General features: G+C 41.0%; 2 protein-coding genes across 6 annotated transcripts; both read left to right on the forward strand.

Moving 5' to 3' along the window:
* The first annotated feature begins 1,197 nt into the window (after nucleotides 1-1,197).
* tmc8 (transmembrane channel-like 8) lies at nucleotides 1,198-11,946 on the forward strand. 2 transcript variants are annotated; one of them, XM_053419721.1, is made up of 16 exons: nucleotides 1,198-1,624; nucleotides 3,002-3,263; nucleotides 4,110-4,258; nucleotides 4,397-4,531; nucleotides 4,622-4,674; nucleotides 5,933-6,072; nucleotides 6,179-6,326; nucleotides 7,230-7,394; nucleotides 7,483-7,634; nucleotides 7,720-7,795; nucleotides 7,910-8,013; nucleotides 8,175-8,361; nucleotides 10,206-10,351; nucleotides 10,460-10,603; nucleotides 10,831-10,909; nucleotides 11,060-11,946. In XM_053419721.1, exons 1-16 carry the CDS (start codon nucleotides 1,579-1,581, stop codon nucleotides 11,210-11,212), a joined length of 2,139 nt encoding a protein of 712 aa, XP_053275696.1. In that variant the 5' UTR covers nucleotides 1,198-1,578; the 3' UTR covers nucleotides 11,213-11,946. The 2 variants fall into 2 exon arrangements, with proteins under 2 accessions (XP_053275696.1, XP_053275697.1); XM_053419722.1 differs by having other exon boundaries at nucleotides 11,065-11,205.
* Nucleotides 11,947-12,272: 326 nt separating this feature from the next.
* LOC128437526 (Fc receptor-like protein 5) lies at nucleotides 12,273-17,408 on the forward strand. 4 transcript variants are annotated; one of them, XM_053419724.1, is made up of 11 exons: nucleotides 12,273-12,473; nucleotides 12,565-12,591; nucleotides 12,795-13,076; nucleotides 13,152-13,448; nucleotides 14,334-14,606; nucleotides 14,710-15,042; nucleotides 16,162-16,215; nucleotides 16,306-16,416; nucleotides 16,521-16,545; nucleotides 16,623-16,716; nucleotides 17,154-17,408. In XM_053419724.1, the coding sequence occupies exons 1-11, from the start codon at nucleotides 12,434-12,436 to the stop codon at nucleotides 17,172-17,174; spliced, it is 1,557 nt and encodes a 518-aa protein (XP_053275699.1). In that variant the 5' UTR covers nucleotides 12,273-12,433; the 3' UTR covers nucleotides 17,175-17,408. The 4 variants fall into 4 exon arrangements, 3 of the variants coding, with proteins under 3 accessions (XP_053275699.1, XP_053275698.1, XP_053275701.1); XR_008338224.1 differs by lacking the exon at nucleotides 17,154-17,408 and having other exon boundaries at nucleotides 16,166-16,215; XM_053419723.1 differs by lacking the exon at nucleotides 17,154-17,408 and having other exon boundaries at nucleotides 16,623-17,134.
* Nucleotides 17,409-19,245: the final 1,837 nt, after the last annotated feature.

The following is a 19,245-nucleotide window of genomic DNA, read 5'->3' on the forward strand; positions in this document are numbered from 1 at the left end:
CGTCCTTCCAGACTTGTTCTTCTACTCCAACAATGCAGAAATATGTCTGAACATACTTCTTTGAGACCTTTAACCCTTTAATGTGCGTTACATAATCTCTTATAATCTTCTATTGTCCACACAGACCGTTGAGAAGCGTAACCAGACCCATGAGTGAAGTAATGGAAGACACATTCCAACGGGGCCAGGAGCCAAAGCCCCAGGAGTGAATACAAACTACTACCTTGGTGCCTGGGACCTCGAATGAGCCAGCTGCACACATCTGACCACACCCAGGCTGTTTCTATAATATATAGATGAATCTGTATGAGTGACCAGCTTCAAGTAGACTCATGGATCGAGTGGATGCACTATAGGGCCCTTTGCACTCATTTTGGCACATCACAGAAGGAAAAGCACCTATATGAACTAGAATGTCACTCAAGACAGTGCAACTCCCTACAAGGCCCAACAGTTCCCTCATGAGACCACGTTTAAATTCACTGAATCTAGATTTTCATTTGGATGTGCACAAAATATCACACACACACACACACACACACACGGAATGCAGTATTTTTCTTTGTAGTTATATATTTTTACCTTAAGATTTAACTGAAGTAACAGAATCTAGATTCTTTATGTAGTACTGCATGCCCAGTGTGTTCTTGGCCTGAGCGGGACAATACCACCAGGCAAAGATAAATTGTGTTCTTCTCAACAGACTCCCCACTCTGAAAAGGAAAGTTTCAGTATAATTGAAACCAAGCATGTCAAAGTAGCGTGCATTCACACCCATGCTCATGTTTCTTTGTAAATGGTTCTGACTGAAAACCACAAATGTCCTTGTGGGGAAGAAAGTGGGTGGAAAGAGCTTCTCTCTGGCATCCTGTACATTAGATTCAAATGAAGTTTCCAAAGGATGAAATGCTTTACAAAATAAACTGGTTATTTTTTTTATTTTTTTTATATGAAACACGGTCTGCCACTGCTGCACTGTGAAACAGTTAAATTCATCTGATGCGGAGTGGATCCAAACCTCAACCTCACTAAGTTAAACATGGTCCTCAACATTTTTTCAGTCAATATCATTTCTTATTTGCATGCGTGGATACTTGTTAACAGGTTGTGAAATTCTCTCATCTCATCTCTCATCTCATTTTCGTCCGCTTATCCGGGGTCGGGTCGCGGGGGGAGCAGCTCAAGCAGGGGGCCCCAGACTTCCCTTTCCCAGGTTGTGAAATTATGTATGATATTTTCAGCCAACAGTGAGGCGCCTGAGTCGACATCCTGTAGCGTAATTTCCTGTGAGCTGTCATATCAGCCACAGTCTCTGTTAGCCAATGTGTGGACAGATCTAACAACTGCCTCAAAGTGAGCCACACCAATAGGGCTCGAGAAATAACACAGTCTCTGTGTCAGCTGCTCAGGGTGAGGGTCTTCACGTTAGTGAGAGGATGATGTGGGGGGGCAGACAGCAGGATATTTTGGTGCAGATTGCGGAAGTAATTTTAGAATAATAAGTTTGGCAGTGATTGGTGTCGAGTTGAAGTGAGAAAAATTGGTGTTTGCTGTTAAAGAGGAAGTTCAGCGAGAAAAATGGAGGAGGAGAACCACTCTGTCAACTTCATGAGACTCTTATCAGGTAACAGAAAACATTATAAACTCACCTCTTTATTTCTAATTTGTATCTATTTAATTTATAATCCATTCTTAAGTGATTATCTCTGTGTGTTTGGGTGAGAGAGGACTTCTTGCTCAACACTGTCCCTGTATTTGTGAATGTGTGTTGGATAAACCAGAGTTAAACGAAAGTATATGTATCGGACATTTGCATGGAGTTACAGCTAAACAAAGTAAAAAGACCCCAACATTTGTTGTAGTGTGAATAGTATAAGTTGCTGGTCTATGTCTAGTACGGTCACATATGAAACTACATGCAAACAATGTGGCATGCTGTTTGTTGAGGGGAGACCAGCTGGTGTCCTACAGGCAGCTTCCACAATGTGGGACAAGAGGGACGAATGATGCTGAAAAGCATCTGTGCTAAATATCAACACCCTGCTCAGGTCTAATTCATTAAAATAAGGAGGTTTATATTCTAGTGTTTTAATTGTGCTCCGAAAGTTTTGATGACACATCAATAATCAGAAAAGAATGAACTGATCCACAATTTTATCGACATTTATTTTGATGTCATGCACCCCGGGGTTCCTCTGCAACACTGTTATAATATATGGAGCATTCAGTTGTTATTTTATCCACTGGTTGGTATAACTAAATTAAGCATGTACATTTTATCATTGCTGTAAATTAAACATACAGCAACTGAAATATATAGTCAATAAATCAATCTTTCAATCAACAAAAAATAAATGGAATTTGAATGACACTCCACAATGGATTCAGCCGCCAAGGCCCAACAATGGAATCCCATTCACTATTCAAATTCACTAGATCCAGATTTTAATTGGATTTAAACCAAATTTTACACACTCATAAATATCAGTCGCCTTAATATGCCTGACTTTATTCATCAAGATTCAAGAGATATTCAATGAGAAATCATTGGAAATGTTCAAAAATGTCTCGTAGTATAAAATATAAGTGAATAAAATTACTGTATGAGCCTCCTAATCTGGATCCACACCAAATGGTAATGGGTTCTTCCTTCACCTCCTTCCAACAAGTCTTGTGATGATCTGTGCAGCAAATTTTTGTCTGATCCTGTGAACAAACAAACAAATGCAGATGGAAACACAACCTCCTTGGCAGAGGTAATACTTTTGTATTACTGTATGTTTCCAGCAGAAATGGTTGTTGATTTTTGGTTCTATCTGAAACTGGATTTGCTGCAGTTCCTGTTAAGCATCCGTTTGTTGGACAAAGCAAAACCTTTTCCAACATTTCATTTACAAAATAATGAAAGAAATCTGTAACAAAGGCTGAGCTCAGTGAAAACACACACGTATGTCAATGTTTATTTTAAATCAGAAAATCCCTTCCGTCATTCTCACCACAGATGAGAGCACTCACTCAACGCTGTCGGTGGACTCCTGTGAGTACTACCAGACAGAGATATTTGATCAGCTGCCCAGCATCCAGGCTTCACGACCTGAGCCGAGGATACAGGATTTTTTGGAAGGCTGCGAGGCCTACCAGGGCAGCACAGAGCCGAGGGAGAGGCTCCGCGATGGCCACCTGTCCAAAGGATCCAGAGACAAGGTGTCACTGCAGCCGCTTCGGAACCTGCCCATGTGTATTCAGGCCAAGCGAGGAGCCAGGTGGGAGAGCTTTTTATATCTTCTCAGTCTTATTTAAAAATTCAAGTGGAAAGAGGTGGGCACATTTGCTTACTGCATATGCTTTCCTTGCTTAAATGAAACGAGAGCCCCTAATCAGTTCATTCATTATACTACAATATTCTATCATGTGTGTCTGCAACAAACAATAGTTTGCAGTCTTTTGGCCTCTGTGTCAATAAAATACATTTTTTAATTCAAGTGAAAGGCTGCAAAAGTAAATGCTTGGCGGCCAATTCAGTTGTACTTCTCTCTCATATTATTGTATTTCAATCCATAGGTACAACATCTAGAAAATAACTGAGTAATTCACATGCAAAAGAAAATAGAAATTTCCTTAGGTTTGGTTAAAATACATTTTTATTTATTTTTCCTAAAGCAGACTCATAAGCACACTCTGTTATAATATTTGCATTGATGAATTAAAAGGGTGTCCCACTGATTATTAATGGGATTTTAAAAGATTTGGAAAACAGATCAAAAAGATCTGCTTGAGCTGCTCCCCCCGCGACCCGACCCCGGATAAGCGGACGAAAATGAGATGAGATGAGATCAAAAAGAAGAATGATCAAAATGTACAATGAGGGCCAACATGTCCTGATCTTTAATCCGAGTAAGGATCTAGCTTAAAAACACAACAGTTCCCATGAAGCATCTGTCATTAAACTGGTAAACACAGGGGTCTTTCACACCTCTTCAACATCATGTATGTTAATAATAGAATCAGTGAGGTGTACCTCTAAACCTTTTGTTTTGATTCAGCTAGGTGGTCCGAGATGTTAAGCTGAAAGGGAATTAATGGAACATAATGTCTATGCTGTTGATTAGGGTCAGGAGGAAGATGCAAATCAGCAACATTGGTTTCTGGGAGTCCTGGAGGCGGAGCCAGAGCATCAACAGGAAGAAGGTGTGGGAGCAGATGGGAGAAACTCTGTCTGGCCTGTTGCCATGGCAGCGAACTCTTCATTCCATTGAAGGTGAGGAAGGCCTGTGGTCTACGGGCTTGTATCGACACCTCACAGTAGCTAGTGTGTTGTAATATAGAAACCAAATCATCTCACCATGCACTTTGATGTTATTGCAGAATTAAATTCTGAGGGTTGATGTGTTCCCAGGCAAGTTCGGAGATGGCGCGAAGGCCTACTTTGTTTTCCTCAGATACTTGATTTACTTGAACGTACTTCACTGTGCTCTTATCGGGGGATTTATTCTTGGGCCTTCAACGTTTTATCGCAGAGGCAATAGCTGTGGTGAGTCACATGTATTGTCGGATCACAGCAATTTTACACAACAAGATACAGACTTCCCAAAATACACTGACAGCTGTTTGTGTTTTACAGAACCTTTGAGGTTCGAAGGCAATGATTCCATTTTAGATTTCTTCCAGGGATCGGTAAGAGTGTGTGTGCATTTGTTTGTGTGCGTTTGTGTGTCAATATATATAGATATGTATCAATTTTTTGGGGCATAACTGTCACACTTAAATGTTTCAGATCATCAAACAGATTTTTATATTAGACAAAGATAAGCCAAGTAAATCTAAAATGCAGTTTTTAAATTTTGATTTAATTTATTAAGGGGAAAAAGCTATCCACACCTACCTGGCCCTATGTGAAAAAGTAATTGCCCCCTTAAGGTCAGTGTTCATGATTCAACAATAAGAAAGATACTGGGCAAAAATGGAATCCATGGGAGAGTTCCAAGGCGAAAGCCACTTCTGACCAAAAAGAACAGAAAGGCTCGTCTCACAGTTGCCAAAAAACATCTTGATGATCCCCAAGACATTTGGGCAAATATTCTGTGGACTGACGAAACAAAAGTTGAACTTTTTGGAAGGTGTGGGTCCCATTACATCTGGCGTAAAACTAACACAGCATTTCATAAAAACAACATCATACCAGCAGTCTAACATGGTCGTGGTAGTGTGATGTTCTGGGGCTGCTTCGACCTGGCTACCTGCCATAATTGACGGAACCATGAATTTTGCCGTCTACCAGAAAATTCTGAAGGATAATGTCCGGCCATGAGTTTGTGACATCAAGCTCAAGCGCACTCGGGTAATGCAGCAGGACAATGATCCGAAACACACCAGCATGTCCACCTCTGAGTGGTTAAAAAAAAAACAAATGAAGGTTTTGGAGTGGCCTATTCAAAGTCCAGACTTAAATCCAATTGAGATGCTTTGGCATGACCTTTAACAAGCCGTTTATACTCGAAAACCATAAAATGCGGCTGAATTAAAACAATTCTGCAAAGAAGAGTGGGAAAAAATTCCTCCACAGCAATGTGAAAGACTCATTGCCAGTTATCGCAAACGCTTGATTGCAGTTGTGTCCGCCCAGGGTGGCACAACCAGTTATTAGGTTTAGGGGGCAATTACTTTTTCACATAATAAATTAAATCAACATTTAAAAACTGCATTTTATATTTACTCGGGTTATATTCGTCCAATACTACAATTTGTTTTATGATCTGAATCATTTAAGTGTGTCAAATATGCAAAACAAAAATCAGGAAGGGGGTAAATACTTTTTCACAGCACTGTATATATAGGTCGCACACAAGTATACACAGCAATGATCTGCGGAACATATATGGGTGTGTGTATACGTGTGTGCGTCCTATTCATCTTTCTCCTCTCCTCTGTTCAGGGCTTCGTGGATCGTTCTCCGGTCTTCTTTGCTTTTTATACCCCCGGTTCCCTGAATTTTCCATGCTTGAATACCCCCTTGCTTTACTTTGCTGGGATCCTCACCATCCTCTTCCTCAGCCTCATCATGGTGGTCCGCAGGTCAGTCGTATGTGACAACACGGCAAAGAATAACCTTCAGTTGTTATTTTCCTTGCATCTTACAAGCAGTTGATTGATGTGTCACCCCTGCATATCTCTCTAATAGAACAATCGTCGGCTTCAAGCACAGGTGGATGCTCGGGAGGCGTTACAGTACGATTGTGAGCTATAAGGTCTTCTGTGGTTGGCCCTTCACCATCCAGGACCCCGATGCAAGGACTCTCAAGCACAGCTCCATCAGGAACGATCTCAAGGTGCCTGGACGGACGTGGAGTGCCTGCACACATGACGTCCTCTCTTCATATATTGTGCTCCTTGACCAGATACTATGTAAAAAAAAGTTCACACCTACCCAGGCTGTAATATCTGAAACGCTGCTCAATAAAACTCAATGCTATTCAAAACAAAGCTCAGCATTGAAAATTACTATTACGTTGAACCAACGACTCTAAAGCAGGTTTCAACTAAATTTGGAGTTGTATAAATGAAGGGCCGCTGTATCTGATGTTTTTAATGAAGGGTATCAAATAAACTGACAACAGAGTCTAAATCTTCGATAATAAAAATCAGACCTGGATGAACATACACAACTTTAACTATTATAACTATTGTAACTGTTTAAAATGATTATCTCTGCGGTCAAATACTAATAATACGAATAATAAGTTCTCACATTAAAATTGTTACTAACAAATGAGTGGCTGGTAGATTTTAGGTTTTCCAGCGACCATCGTATCCGCCTTCATGCATACGTACACATGTGCATGCCTCATTGAGAGAAATGGTCAATGAGGTAAATGACACTTAAAACGTTCACCTCCATGAAGGAAAGCAGTAATATTGTCTGAGGGATGTGATAAATAAAGTTATTATTATTCTAGATGGGGACCTTAAGGGTGTCCTAGTATGTTTGGTTTAAATTTAGGCATAGGTGTATAATAATAACTCTATTAATATGGCAATTCTTATAAGATAAAAATACAGTCATAATAGAATTATATTTAAAATGTTCCTAAAGTAAATGATCTAAAAGTAAATTTGTGCACAGTTATTATAATATTATTCTTGTTTACTGCAATTGTGATACCAAGTTGTGTCTTTGTGTTGAAACAGTCAAACATTGTTTTATAAAAGTCTCTCTGTCTGCGTGTCCTCAGATCTTCCTGGAGGAGCAGAACTTCTCCTTGCGAGTGGCTCGAAGGACTTTTGGACAAAGGATCCGTCTCTACCTGCTCAGGTTCTTCTTGAACGTGGTCGTTCTGTCTCTGCTGGGTGCATCCTTCTACCTCATCTCCTGGGCCATAACGGCATCACTGTCTAAGGTAAGATCTTAACACTCAATACGTCCAGATCTGTTGCCGCATGTCCTGGATTGGGTGAACAGCTGTCTGATTCACGTGTGTTTCTCAGGGCTCGCACCACTGGTTGGTCAGTCTGTTCCTCCAGTATCTTCCTCCGATCACCATCACCTTTGTCAACCTGCTCCTCCCCCACATCTTCCGTAAGATCTCGTCTTTTGAAGATTACTCTTTCACCACGCAGGTTAACGCCACACTTGTTAGGTAAGCACAGAGATGCAAACACATGAAAACCTATGGCATACACAAACACATGCACCTGCATAGATTCACACTGTCTTCTCTTCAGGAGCATCTTCTTGAAGCTAGCCTCACTGGGGATCTACTTACATTACACTTTCAACGCCACACCAACGCTTGAGCAGGTAAGTTGAGAGATTTTAAGTCCTCCTGATGTACCTGTAATGAGGGATTAGTAAAGTAAGGCTATCTACACTTAATGATTATGTGTGTTTCATTTGAGGTTTTTTTATTTGCAGGATCCATGCAGGGAGAACCAGTTTGGCAGAGAGATGTACAAGCTGTGTATTTTCAACTTCCTCGCCACCTTATGCAACGTCTTTCTTTTTAGCTACCCCAGGAAGTGGGTTTGCTCGATTAAGCAATCTCTCTCTGTCTATGTCTGTGACACTGTTGTGGTTGAATGGCAATGCATGCGAAGTGTTTCTTTAACCTGAATTCCGGCCTGGGATGATTCTCCCCCCTCTGGGCTCATGAAGCTTATATCGTCCCTCTGTTTGACAGGCTGGTGCAGGAGAAGTACCCCACATCCTTGCTGGCCCGGTTGTCGGGGAAACCACTCTTCTTGATCCCTTTCAATGTGTTGGATCTGGTGTACGGTCAGACTGTGTCCTGGGTGGGCATCTACTACTGCCCCCTGCTGCCTCTGATAGGAACTGTCACACTGGTGGCCACGTTCTACATCAAAAAGGTCTGGAACAGAACAGTGATACTACATATGAGCTGTTCAGTTGAATATATATAACAGACCTTGAATTAGGAAAAATAGAGATAGGGAACAGCGTGATATGTACACTACCGTTCAAAAGTTTGGGGTCACCCAGGCAATTTCGCTTTTTCCATGAAAACTCACACTTTTATTTATCAAAGAGTTGCAAAATGAATAGAAAATATAGTCAAGACATTGACAAGGTTAGAAATAATGATTTTTATTTGAAATATAAATTTTGTTCTTCAAACTTTGCTTTTGTCAAAGATTGCTCCATTTGCATCATTTACAGCATTGCAGACCTTTGGCATTCTAGCTGTTAATTTGTTGAGGTAATCTGTAGAAATTTCACACCACGCTTCCTGAAGCACCTCCCACAAGTTGGATTGGCTTGATGGGCATTTCTTGCATACCATACGGTCAAGCTGCTCCCACAACAGCTCAAGGGGGTTGAGATCTGGTGACTGCGCTGGCCACTCCATTACAGACAGCTTACCAGCTGCCTGCTTCTTCCCCAAATAGTTCTTGCATAATTTGGAGGTGTGCTTTGGGTCATTGTCCTGTTGTAGGAGGAAATTGGCTCCAATCAAGCGCTGTCCACAGGGTATGGCATGGCGTCGCAAAATTGGAGTGATAGCCTTCCTTATTTAAAATCCCTTTTAGCTTTTACAAATCTCCAACTTTACCAGCACCAAAGCAGCCACAGACCATCACATGACCTCCACCATGCTTGACAGATGGCGTCAGGCACTCTTCCAGCATCTTTTCACCTGTTCTGCGTCTCACAAATGTTCTTCTGTTTGATCCAAACACCTCAAACTTTGATTCTTCTGTCCATTACAATTTTTTCCAATCTTCCTCTGTCTATGTCTGTGTTCCTTGACCATATCAATCTTTTATTTTTATTGGCCAGTCTCAGATATGGCTTATTCTTTGCCACTCTGCCTAGAAGGCCAGCATCCTGGAGTCGCCTCTTCACTGTAGACGTTGACACTGGTGTTTTGCGGGTACCATTTAAAGAAGCTGCCAGTTGAGGACCTTTGAGGTGTCAATTTCTCAAACTAGAGACTCCAATATACTTGTCTTCTTGCTGAGTTGTGCACCGGGGCCTCCCACTTCTCTTTCTACTCTGTTTAGAGCCCGTTTGTGCTGTGTGATTAGAACAAGAACAAGAATAGACTGGCGAGTTTCACACGAAAGTTCTCATTTTCTGGCCATTTTGAGAAAATAATTGAACCAACAAATGTGATGCTCCAGATACTCAACTAGCTCAAAGGAAGGCCAGTTTTATCGCTTCTCTTACCAGCTAAACAGTTTTCAGCTGTGCTAACATAATTGCACAAAGGCTTTTCAAGGGTTTTCTAATCATCAATTAGTCTTCTAAGGCGATTAGCAAACACAATGTACCATTAGAACACTGGAGTGATAGTTGCTGGAAATGGGCCTCTACACATCTTTGTAGATATTTCCTTAAAAACCAGAACAGTCAGTAACCACATCAACAATTTAAAGAGTGTATTTCTGATTAATTTAATGTTATTTTCATTGACAAAAACAGTGCTTTTCTTTAAATAATAAGGAAATTTCTAAGTGACCCCGAACTTTTGAACAGTAGTGTATGTATATATATATATACATATCACGCTGTTCCATATCTCTATTTGTAGAGTATGTATATATATATATATATATATATATATATATTTACATATCACGCGGTTCCATATCTCTATTTGTCCTAATATAAGGTCTGTTGCTCTGCTGTGACAATCAGTTGTATTTGTCCAGTAATGTCCACATGTCTCTCTTTGTAACTCTGTCTCCAGTTCACAGTGTTGCGATGCTGTGTTGCCGAGCACCAGATGTTTCGAGCCTCCACGTCCTCGGTTTTATTCCACTTCATGTTGCTGCTCGGTCTCATCATGTCTGCATCCGCAGTGGGCTTCAACCTCTACCAACAACCAGACATTGTGTACTCTCCTTAATGCAACTCTGATATCTTGCATTTTGACAGTTATTGTTAGAGAGAACAGAAGATTTATTCCTGTTTCTCTATAACACATTACTGTTTCCTCTCCAGGTCCTTGTGTGGTCCATCTGTGAATGGAGAAACAGTGTTTAATGTGACAGAAGTTTGTGTGGGTAGTCTGCCCAGGCTGGCACAGAGCACTCTCAGCTACCTTGCCTCTGAGGCCTTCGCCCTGCCACTCATACTCGCTGAAATGTAAGTATGGAAGCTAAACTCCCGCCCTATATTAGCAGTTTCATGAATTTTCCCAGGTATAATTTTTTCAAAAGTACATTTTACTATGACGCTGTTAAGGAACACCAGTAGAAGCACCGTGTGTTCAGTTTCATGTCATGATCATCAATGAGTAGAAGCAGTGTTGAAAGTAGATGTGCAGTACTTTACTCTTTGAATGTAACATGAAATACATTTTGTTCCCTTAGTATAATCTTAACGTCCTATGTGTCACGGGGTCGAGCCAATCAGAAGGCCATTGAAAGACTGAAAGACATGCTGGTCATGGTAAGACACAAAACTTACATACCTTGAAATTAGCCACAGGATGAAAATAGGACATATTTTAGTCACACAGCGTCATTAATTTGGGGTCAATATTTATGTTGAGCTTCTCTACTGCGCGTATATGTAAATGTGTACGTGTCTTCCTCACAGAGTAGCTCAGATAAGCGTTTCCTGGTGAAACAGCACACCACAGTGCTCAGACGTCAGAGGAACAGCCGCAGAGTGAGTTCTGCCAGCGCCACCGGAGAGGACGCCGCCCTCAGTCGCAGGAGAGACCCCGCCATCGCCTCACTTAGAAGCTGAATCAAGGGCTCAAGTTGTCAGGCCTTTCTGTCCACAGACTCCCATTAAAATAATTCCCTGTATATACAGTAAAAAGTAAAACAACTCATGAAGTCTTACTTTTATAGTGATATTATTTACAAATATAAGAAGTGTAGTAATTATATTTTATAAGTGTCTTTTGAATTAATGCTCAATTTAACTGCAGTATGTGTGTGAATTTTTATACTTTGGTCTTTTTGAATGAAAATTCACTCATTATCTTCTCACCACTGAACCGATGGGGGGTGGGTGGGCTTAGGGTCAAATACAATAAAACTTACTGGTGACCACCTATTCAAAATTAGAAAAAAGCTAAAGAAAAAAACATAAAATGCCTTCATACTGCACCTGTTGTGTCATCCAAGTGTCCGTAAGCCCCGACATTCAAATTCGACTTGAAACAAGGATTTTTACACCTTGTTTTTAGCCTAAATGCCCAAACGTGGCTCCCGAGGAGGATAACAGAGGACATTTAGGCTAAAAACATGGGTCCGGCTGCAAAGCTGTTTACCCCTCAAACTCCAAAAATGCTAAGTGGACTCAAACACTTCACCCACCACTCCAACGGCATAGTGATCAGTAAATAATTAGTGAATCTTCATTTTTGGGTGAACTATCCTTTTAAGCTTGTTTTATACAATTTATATACTGGGTATGTTTTTCAGTGTAAATGTATGAAGATCTGATATAAAGAGCTGTGATTATAATCTTAATTGCTGTAGTTGTTTTAAGTTCTTTTGTTTACTGGCTTTCACTTGAAATTGTGTATCAGTATGTCCTCGTTGTTGTTGTTGATGCTTTTTTCCTCCTCTTTTTTTGTCTCTTAACTTGATGTCATTGTTACTTAGGGTTGTCCCTCAATCTTTACCCGAGTATAAACAAAGGTTGTATGTAGGTTAAATGTTCTTAAGTGTCTCTTTGTGTGAATTTTTTTCTGATACAATGCTCATTAAAACCTGTGTGGTTTGTGCTTTCCAAAAAAACTATTTTGTTGTTGATAATGTGCATTGCACAGACCGTTAAAATGAGACCAAATACGCGGCCTTATATGTTATCTATTAGCAACACATGCGTAACACCCCTAACCCTGACACACACACGCAAACACACACACAAACACACACATAGTCACGCATGCAGATACACTTATACACAACCAAGCTAGAGAAACCATGTCAAAGATAAATACTCGGCCGTGTTATGAAGAATCTACAGACTCTGTATTTGTTGCCTCTTTTGGGTAAGTTTTATTTAAAATGACAACAAAAATAAATAATTTAATATTAATATTTTAATATTCTTACTGCAACACGTTGTTGTTTTTGTTTCAGCTCTGGCAAGTTTGTTCACCAAGATGAGTAAGTGCCTGAGATATAGAGCTCAGTTTTCTGAGATCTTTTATTTGACTTTATGTACAAAAAAACATAGTGGTTAAGAAGCTCGGTAATTGTAGGTCTTATAAAAATGCTGCTTGTCATTCATTTTATCAGAATGTGTTACATACGGTATATTTCTGAGGTCTATAGCCAAACTATTTGCACTACTTCATGTCTTTCTTAAGGTGGATCAGTTTCTCCTCGCCCAGTCCTGACCGGCCCTCACATGGCCTACCTCAACTCGAGGGTGGCTTTCCGATGTATTGCACCTGACTCCTCTCCACCAGTCACCTACCAGCTGATGAGAAACGCCAGTATCCCAATCTTCACGGGCACCGATCTCCAAGGAGACAAACCTGCATCATTCTCCCTGAAGGTCGCTGCAACATCAGAGGGGTCGTACCACTGCAAGGCAACGGCTGAAGGAAGCACAGGAGTCAGCAACATCATCACGCTGAGTGTTGTCAGTGAGTACCATACATTCGTTGTTAGAAAGAAAAAATATTCGCAAAAGTAACTTTCTCATTCCCTCCCATCTATAGTTCCAGCATCAAATACCAGAGTGGCCGCTGAACCTTTCCCCCCAGTCGCATACGAGGGATCACGCATTGTTCTGAAATGCACTGTCACAAGGGGCTCCCACCTGTCCTACATCTGGTTTTTCAACAGGAAGAAAGTAACATCTTCAACATCTCCTCTTTTCCATCTCACTGGTAATGAGCTGGTGATGGAGCAGGCAACTCCAGAGCATGCTGGCAACTACTCCTGCATTGCCTGGTCCATGGTTCAGGACAGCAGCAGGTTTTTAGGCAGCGCCGAGGTCAAGGTGACAGTCAAAGGTACAAATCTACAGATATATAAAGGTTATTTTTTTCTAATTATATTCAATAAAATGTCTATTTTCCAATGTTTAGGAGAAGGTTTCATGACCAAAATAATAATTATGTTCTGCCTTGGCGGAGGTATGCCCTCTTCTGAGGGTCATTGTAGTTCATGGTTTTAACCATGTTGGTCATTACAAATATTAATTTGGACTTATTTTGAATCTGCTTTATGACCAAATAGCTCCAAAATTCCCATCAGCCTCGATTGAGCTTAAATAGAAGTATGCTAACATGCTGAACCACATGGAATCTTTACACCAAAGTTATTGCATAAATTCTTTTACAATCATCTCTTTTCCAAAATCATGTAAATACAAAATACTGCCACAGCATGGCCCTCTTTTCAGAAGGGGACTTCTGTACAAAGGTGTTGAACCTGGCTGCAGGAATGTATTTCCCATTCAGGACGGAAGTTGGGTGAAACTCAGAGTCCATTTCATCCCAAAGGAGTTGTATGGAGTTGAGGTCAAGGCCCATTGCAGCCAGTTACCACACCATGCTAAATGAAAAAAACTTTTCTTCATGGACATGGATTTATGAGAGCAAAGCCATGATGAAACAGGAAAGGAACCTCTGTCAGTCTAAAATATCTGAAGCATTAAGAGAACGCTTCATTGTATATAAAGCGTTTTGCCCAAACATGTAAATAATAGGTATACAATCGCTGTTCACATACTTTTGGCCAAACAGTCATGATTAAAAGTAATTTTTTGGTAGTTTTTCCTGACTCTTGTTGAGGGTTAAGAACCGAGGATGTTGCACCTTGTTCAGCCCTTTGAAACAAATTGTGATTTGTGAATACAATAAAATTTGATTGATTCTCGTTTTTTGCCTCCACAGCTTATGTATCAAAGCCAAACATCTCCTTCTCCATCTTCAAAGAGGGAGACGGTTACCAAGGCAACATAACCTGCTGGTCAACCAGAGGGAGCCATCCGGTCAACTTTTCTCTCTCAGTAGATGACAAAGAGGTGGGATCCCTCACAGCCAACCAATCCCTCACTGTCTGGTTCCTCGTCGCCATGATACCCGGGATGGACATGGGTGTGGCGCGATGCTGGGTGAAAACTGAGACGCAGGAGTTGATGAGTGAACCTGTGACTCTGGAAGTGGGTATGAGCTACACAGACATGTGATGGTTCTGTCATTACCTTCCTCTAATTCCCCTCCTCCTCCTCCTAATGAATGTTTTTCTCTCCTTCACGTTTGCTCCCAGTCCCAGTTGGAGGTGACGTGACAGCGGAGGTGGAATATCTCTACAGAGCCGACTCCAAGCTTGCCGCCGCCAGGCTGAGGTGTGTGGTCAGCAGAGGAAGCTTTCCCCAAATCTCCTGGCTCCTGAACGACTCAGTCCTTCCCTCCGCGACACATCTGGACGCCCAGTCTCAGGATGACCTGACTCACGTTGCCCTCGCCAACCGTGGACAGACACTCGTCCTCACTAAGCTCACCTCAGAGGAGTCTGGGTATTACCGCTGCAGGGTCAGGAACAGCTATGATGACTCCGGGCCCTGGGTGGAGAGTGGAGATGTGCTGGTCCGAGTCACAGGTAAAAAGATCATCACTCAAATGAAAGTAATAAGACTGTAGAGCAGGGGTTTTCAACTGGTTTTGTCCGGGGGACCACCATTCTGACTAGAAAGTAATCCGCGGCCCACTGATGTGCCTACGCGCGCGTGCCTACGTGTGTGTGTGTGTGTGTGTGTGTGTGTGTGTGTGTGTGTGTGTGCGTGCGTGCATGTGGATAGAAGGAAGTTTTAACATTCAGTTTTCCATGTTGGTTTTATTTAAAAACCTCAAACAAATCTAGATATATCTACTTAACAAATCTAGAAAAATCTGTGTAAAAAACTACAAAAATGGTTGATTTTCAGTGCTTAAGAATTGAAAACAAAATTAAAATGCAGTTTGTAGTTGTACTGCATCTCAGAACCATATGTACATCAATATATTACGTTTATGACTTAAATGTACAGACATGCAGCTGACATGTTGAGATAACGTTAAAGTAAAGGTGACCAATAACAATCATGGTTTGTGCTAATTGTAGGGGCGTGCTTAGGCCCGATTTAAGCTACTAGATAGACGTATGTGTTATAACTCTCCTAAGAAATTGTTTCTCATCCAGCGAACGTGGTAAAGTTGATTGTTATTGCAATTAATTGTTTTGGCTATTATGCCAATTTATTTTTCTCATTACAAAGTATTTGTTTTTCGCTCTTTTGTTTTATTTAATATTTTCATTATTAATTCTCCCCTTTAGGCCTTCTATTTGGGAAAATAAAAATCCCATCACACAAACTGCATCTTCAACACCTCCTGAGAGTTTTTCTACCTAGGTCAACCGCCCTTGTACATCTCCCTTTAACACGCATGCACAGGGGAAAACTACTGGCAGTTTGAAATATCAAAGTTAATTTCGCGGACCCCCTGCAATGCCGTCGCGAAACGCCAGGGGGCAGCGGACCCCTGGTTGAAAACCCCTGCTGTAGAGCATTATATACCACACACACGAGGGAAGCATCGGTTTTTTCATTTAGCTCTTGACAAGATGGCAAAAGAGGATATTACCCCAAATGTCAAACTTTTCCTATAATGCGTGTCTTTTCTTAAATACCTTCTGTGTGGGGGGCCTCTGCACTATCATGTATTTTTTACTTTCAATCAGACAGGATCCTTAACTCCATGCCTCGAGCTACATCTTCCACTGAAACACCACCAAGTAAACAGCACATGTTGTATATTTAAATGACTCCCATGCTGACACCACAGTACGTCATGGCTCACTGTACATGTCCCTTCTCCTTCACAGAGGTTTTCATGAACCAGACAGAGATCATCACCATAGCGTTCTGCTGCTTCCTTCTTCTCATGTTGGCAGTTGGTGTGGCATGTGTTTACAGGATGTTCGACCACAACCAAGGTGTGTGTGTGTATGTGTGAAGGATAAACTCACTATACACCATTGCACTATATAATGCATTATTTAAAATATCCATATATCTCCACCTCTGACTTCTTTTTCAGCTCATGCCCACATTGCTGAGACAAAGTAAGCTTTATCCCTATGGACCTTAGAAAGTTGATTGTTTCTGTGATTAAAACCCTGTTTGTACCTTCTCATGTCAGTTCTGATCCACTTCCTCTGACTGCACCCTCGTCCCAGTCGGGAGACAGGCAGGCCGGGGTCTCCTCTGCAGACTGTGACTGTGTCCTGAGTCAGGTATACAGGCTGTCACGACAGCACATAACGTAATGATTTTAAATCAGTGATGTGACTCTTCTCAACAGGTCTAAGAATTTCATACTAAAGTGAAGATTTTAAAGTTATTTTATGTGTTTGGTTTTCATATAAGCCATAACTGAAACATTTTAATGTAATTGAGAGAACATTTACATTTAAACAGTTAAACATTTCTCACTATTTATCCCAATCTACTATTCTCCTGATTGTGTATGTATGGACCCATTATATAAAGCATTATTCTATTAAGACATTTTAAGAGCACCACAAATTTTTTTTAAATTTTTTTAGCTTTTAATGGAGCAATTCTTTCAATCCTCTCCATCAGGAGCTTTAAGATAAAAACTGCTTTTTCTTATGACAAACAGACCAGGTATTGATATAATGATATCATTATTTGCGTCTCCCTGTTTCAGACCATAGAGATCACAGTATGACACGGCATGAAGATCCTGCACCTCTCGAATCATCACATCCATCACTTTGTGCAAATATTTAATTTGAATATTGCAACTTGTTCTATACATTCAATACTTTTCCTGACTTGTAAAGTTACTTATAAGAGACTGGTGAAAAATTCAGTTAAAAACACACAGAGAGATTCTATTTTACAGCATAACCACTGAATACTGTCATGTTTTTTGTATTCCAATAAAAGGTTTACTTCTAAATGTTGTTGTGTTTTTATAAAACCAGTGAAATAAAATGAATGCTTGACTACATCACTTCAAAACGAGTCAGGCTTAATATTCACATTGGTATGCATCTGCACCGGTGACAGCCAGCGGCATGAGGCATTATGTTTTATGGTTGTGTGTCTCATTCTTGTGAACATCATATCTCAAGACAGCCTTGAGGGAAATATTTCAAATTTGATACAATTGCTCATTTGCAATCAACGATGAACTGATTCGATTTTGGTTGGTTAAAGGTCACGTGACATCATGTTCTTGTGAACAGACACACCCATAGTGAATTTCATTACATCTGGGCCAAACATTCTCTTGGACTCAGGGATGACCTGAAATCAAAGATCAAGCTCTCTGCGACCTCAGAAAATAATTGTTTGCCCCGTGAACAGATCCTCTCAACGTCTCAAGAGATTCCTCTAAATCAGGGGTGTCAAAACTACGGCCAACTATCTGTGGCCCGCCATCCATTTTAAATTGGCGCCCAACTCACCCCTGACCTGCCAGCTGTCCCTCAGAACGCCGCCACGCCCCCCGCCCTGAGCGACGTGATTGAGGCGCACTGTCAACAGTCCGCTCCAGGGCATCGGGCCGTGGCGGCGTGAGTGGTCCAGACCTTCAAATTATTTTCTGTATGTGGCCCTCGGGATAAAAAGTTTGAACACTCCTGCTCTAATATGCATGCTGGTTTTATGTGTGTAGTAAATATGCACTCTTAATTTTTTTAACATGTGTTAATGTGTTAATGGAACAAGTTAAAGTCTTTCATGCATTCCATGACACTGATAAAGTTTGTATATATAAAAGAATAAAGTTTGTTTCTTGAAGAGCTACAAGTAAACTTTCTTTTGAGCAGCTGCGTCCTGAGAGATCCATGAGAAGTGAACAGTTCGTCGCTTCACACCTTGTATTTATGAGTCCTGAATGTGTGACTTGTGATCAGATGTCACTTCCCACATTTATATGTATAATATCATGCTTAATACTTTATGTAGTTGTTCTTACTCGTCAGAGTTTACAGATGGGTTTGATGACAATTATTGTGTGTTGGCACGAGCAAGAGAGAGAGACGAGTCCAGGGGCTGAAGGAATCTCGTGCAGCTGTTGAAGAAAGATTTGAACAATTTAGGAAAAGTATCGCTCATCATGTGGTGATCAGTGTTGATGTAGCCACAAACAAATCAATACATGGTAACTGAGAAGAGTAAAAATACATTTGATTCAAAGTGAAACTGTAGCAGGTCAGAGATGTCAACTGAGTGGGCGGTCCTTCATATATGTCCCAGGATGCATTTGTATCCACACAATGAAAATAATGTGGCCACATGCATTGAAGTAGAAGAATTTTGATGTGTTCAGACCTGAACTTGTGATTGAGTCACTCAGGAAGGATGTTCATACCAGGTCTGAACAGGTGCTCCACCTTGGAATTTCGCTGTCCTAGTTCAGTCGTCCCAGCTCAAATGACACATAATGTGCATTCACATAAATAATAGTAAAGCTAAAGGGCAAACCATATCTCAGCTTTGGCAGGAAGTTGGTGACAGAAGGCCTTGTTAGGGGGGTTTCTGACCACGGTGTCGTACTCTCCTGCAGCACATGACAAACATTTTCATTGCTGTTGGCCAATGAAATCAGCTGTTGTGGGGGGGCTCTTAACTCGGCACCCCAGCCAATCTTCTGCATGCGACACTAACTTATAACTGTTCAATGTTTGGATGCACTTGTTTATACTTTGTTCAATTATGCATAGCAGGAGTTCTTCTTAAGATCCTCAGAGCCGTATTCCTCTATTTCACTACTTGGCCACACTCATCTT

This window comes from Pleuronectes platessa, chromosome 3, assembly GCF_947347685.1.
Source record: "Pleuronectes platessa chromosome 3, fPlePla1.1, whole genome shotgun sequence".
NCBI classification, from domain to species: Eukaryota; Metazoa; Chordata; class Actinopteri; order Pleuronectiformes; family Pleuronectidae; genus Pleuronectes; species Pleuronectes platessa.

What these genes read in the sequence shown, in the direction of transcription:
- tmc8 (XM_053419721.1), top strand. Translation starts at nt 1,579, where the DNA reads ATGGAGGAGGAGAACCACTCTGTCAACTTCATGAGACTCTTATCAG. An exon ending in TAGATTTCTTCCAGGGATCG is followed by an intron (nt 4,675 to 5,932) that starts GTAAGAGTGTGT and finishes TCCTCTGTTCAG; the next exon opens with GGCTTCGTGGATCGTTCTCC. An exon ending in CCACGTTCTACATCAAAAAG is followed by an intron (nt 8,362 to 10,205) that starts GTCTGGAACAGA and finishes CTCTGTCTCCAG; the next exon opens with TTCACAGTGTTGCGATGCTG.
- LOC128437526 (XM_053419723.1), top strand. Translation starts at nt 12,434, where the DNA reads ATGAAGAATCTACAGACTCTGTATTTGTTGCCTCTTTTGG. An exon ending in GGTCAAGGTGACAGTCAAAG is followed by an intron (nt 13,449 to 14,333) that starts GTACAAATCTAC and finishes TTGCCTCCACAG; the next exon opens with CTTATGTATCAAAGCCAAAC. An exon ending in GCCCACATTGCTGAGACAAA is followed by an intron (nt 16,546 to 16,622) that starts GTAAGCTTTATC and finishes TTCTCATGTCAG; the next exon opens with TTCTGATCCACTTCCTCTGA.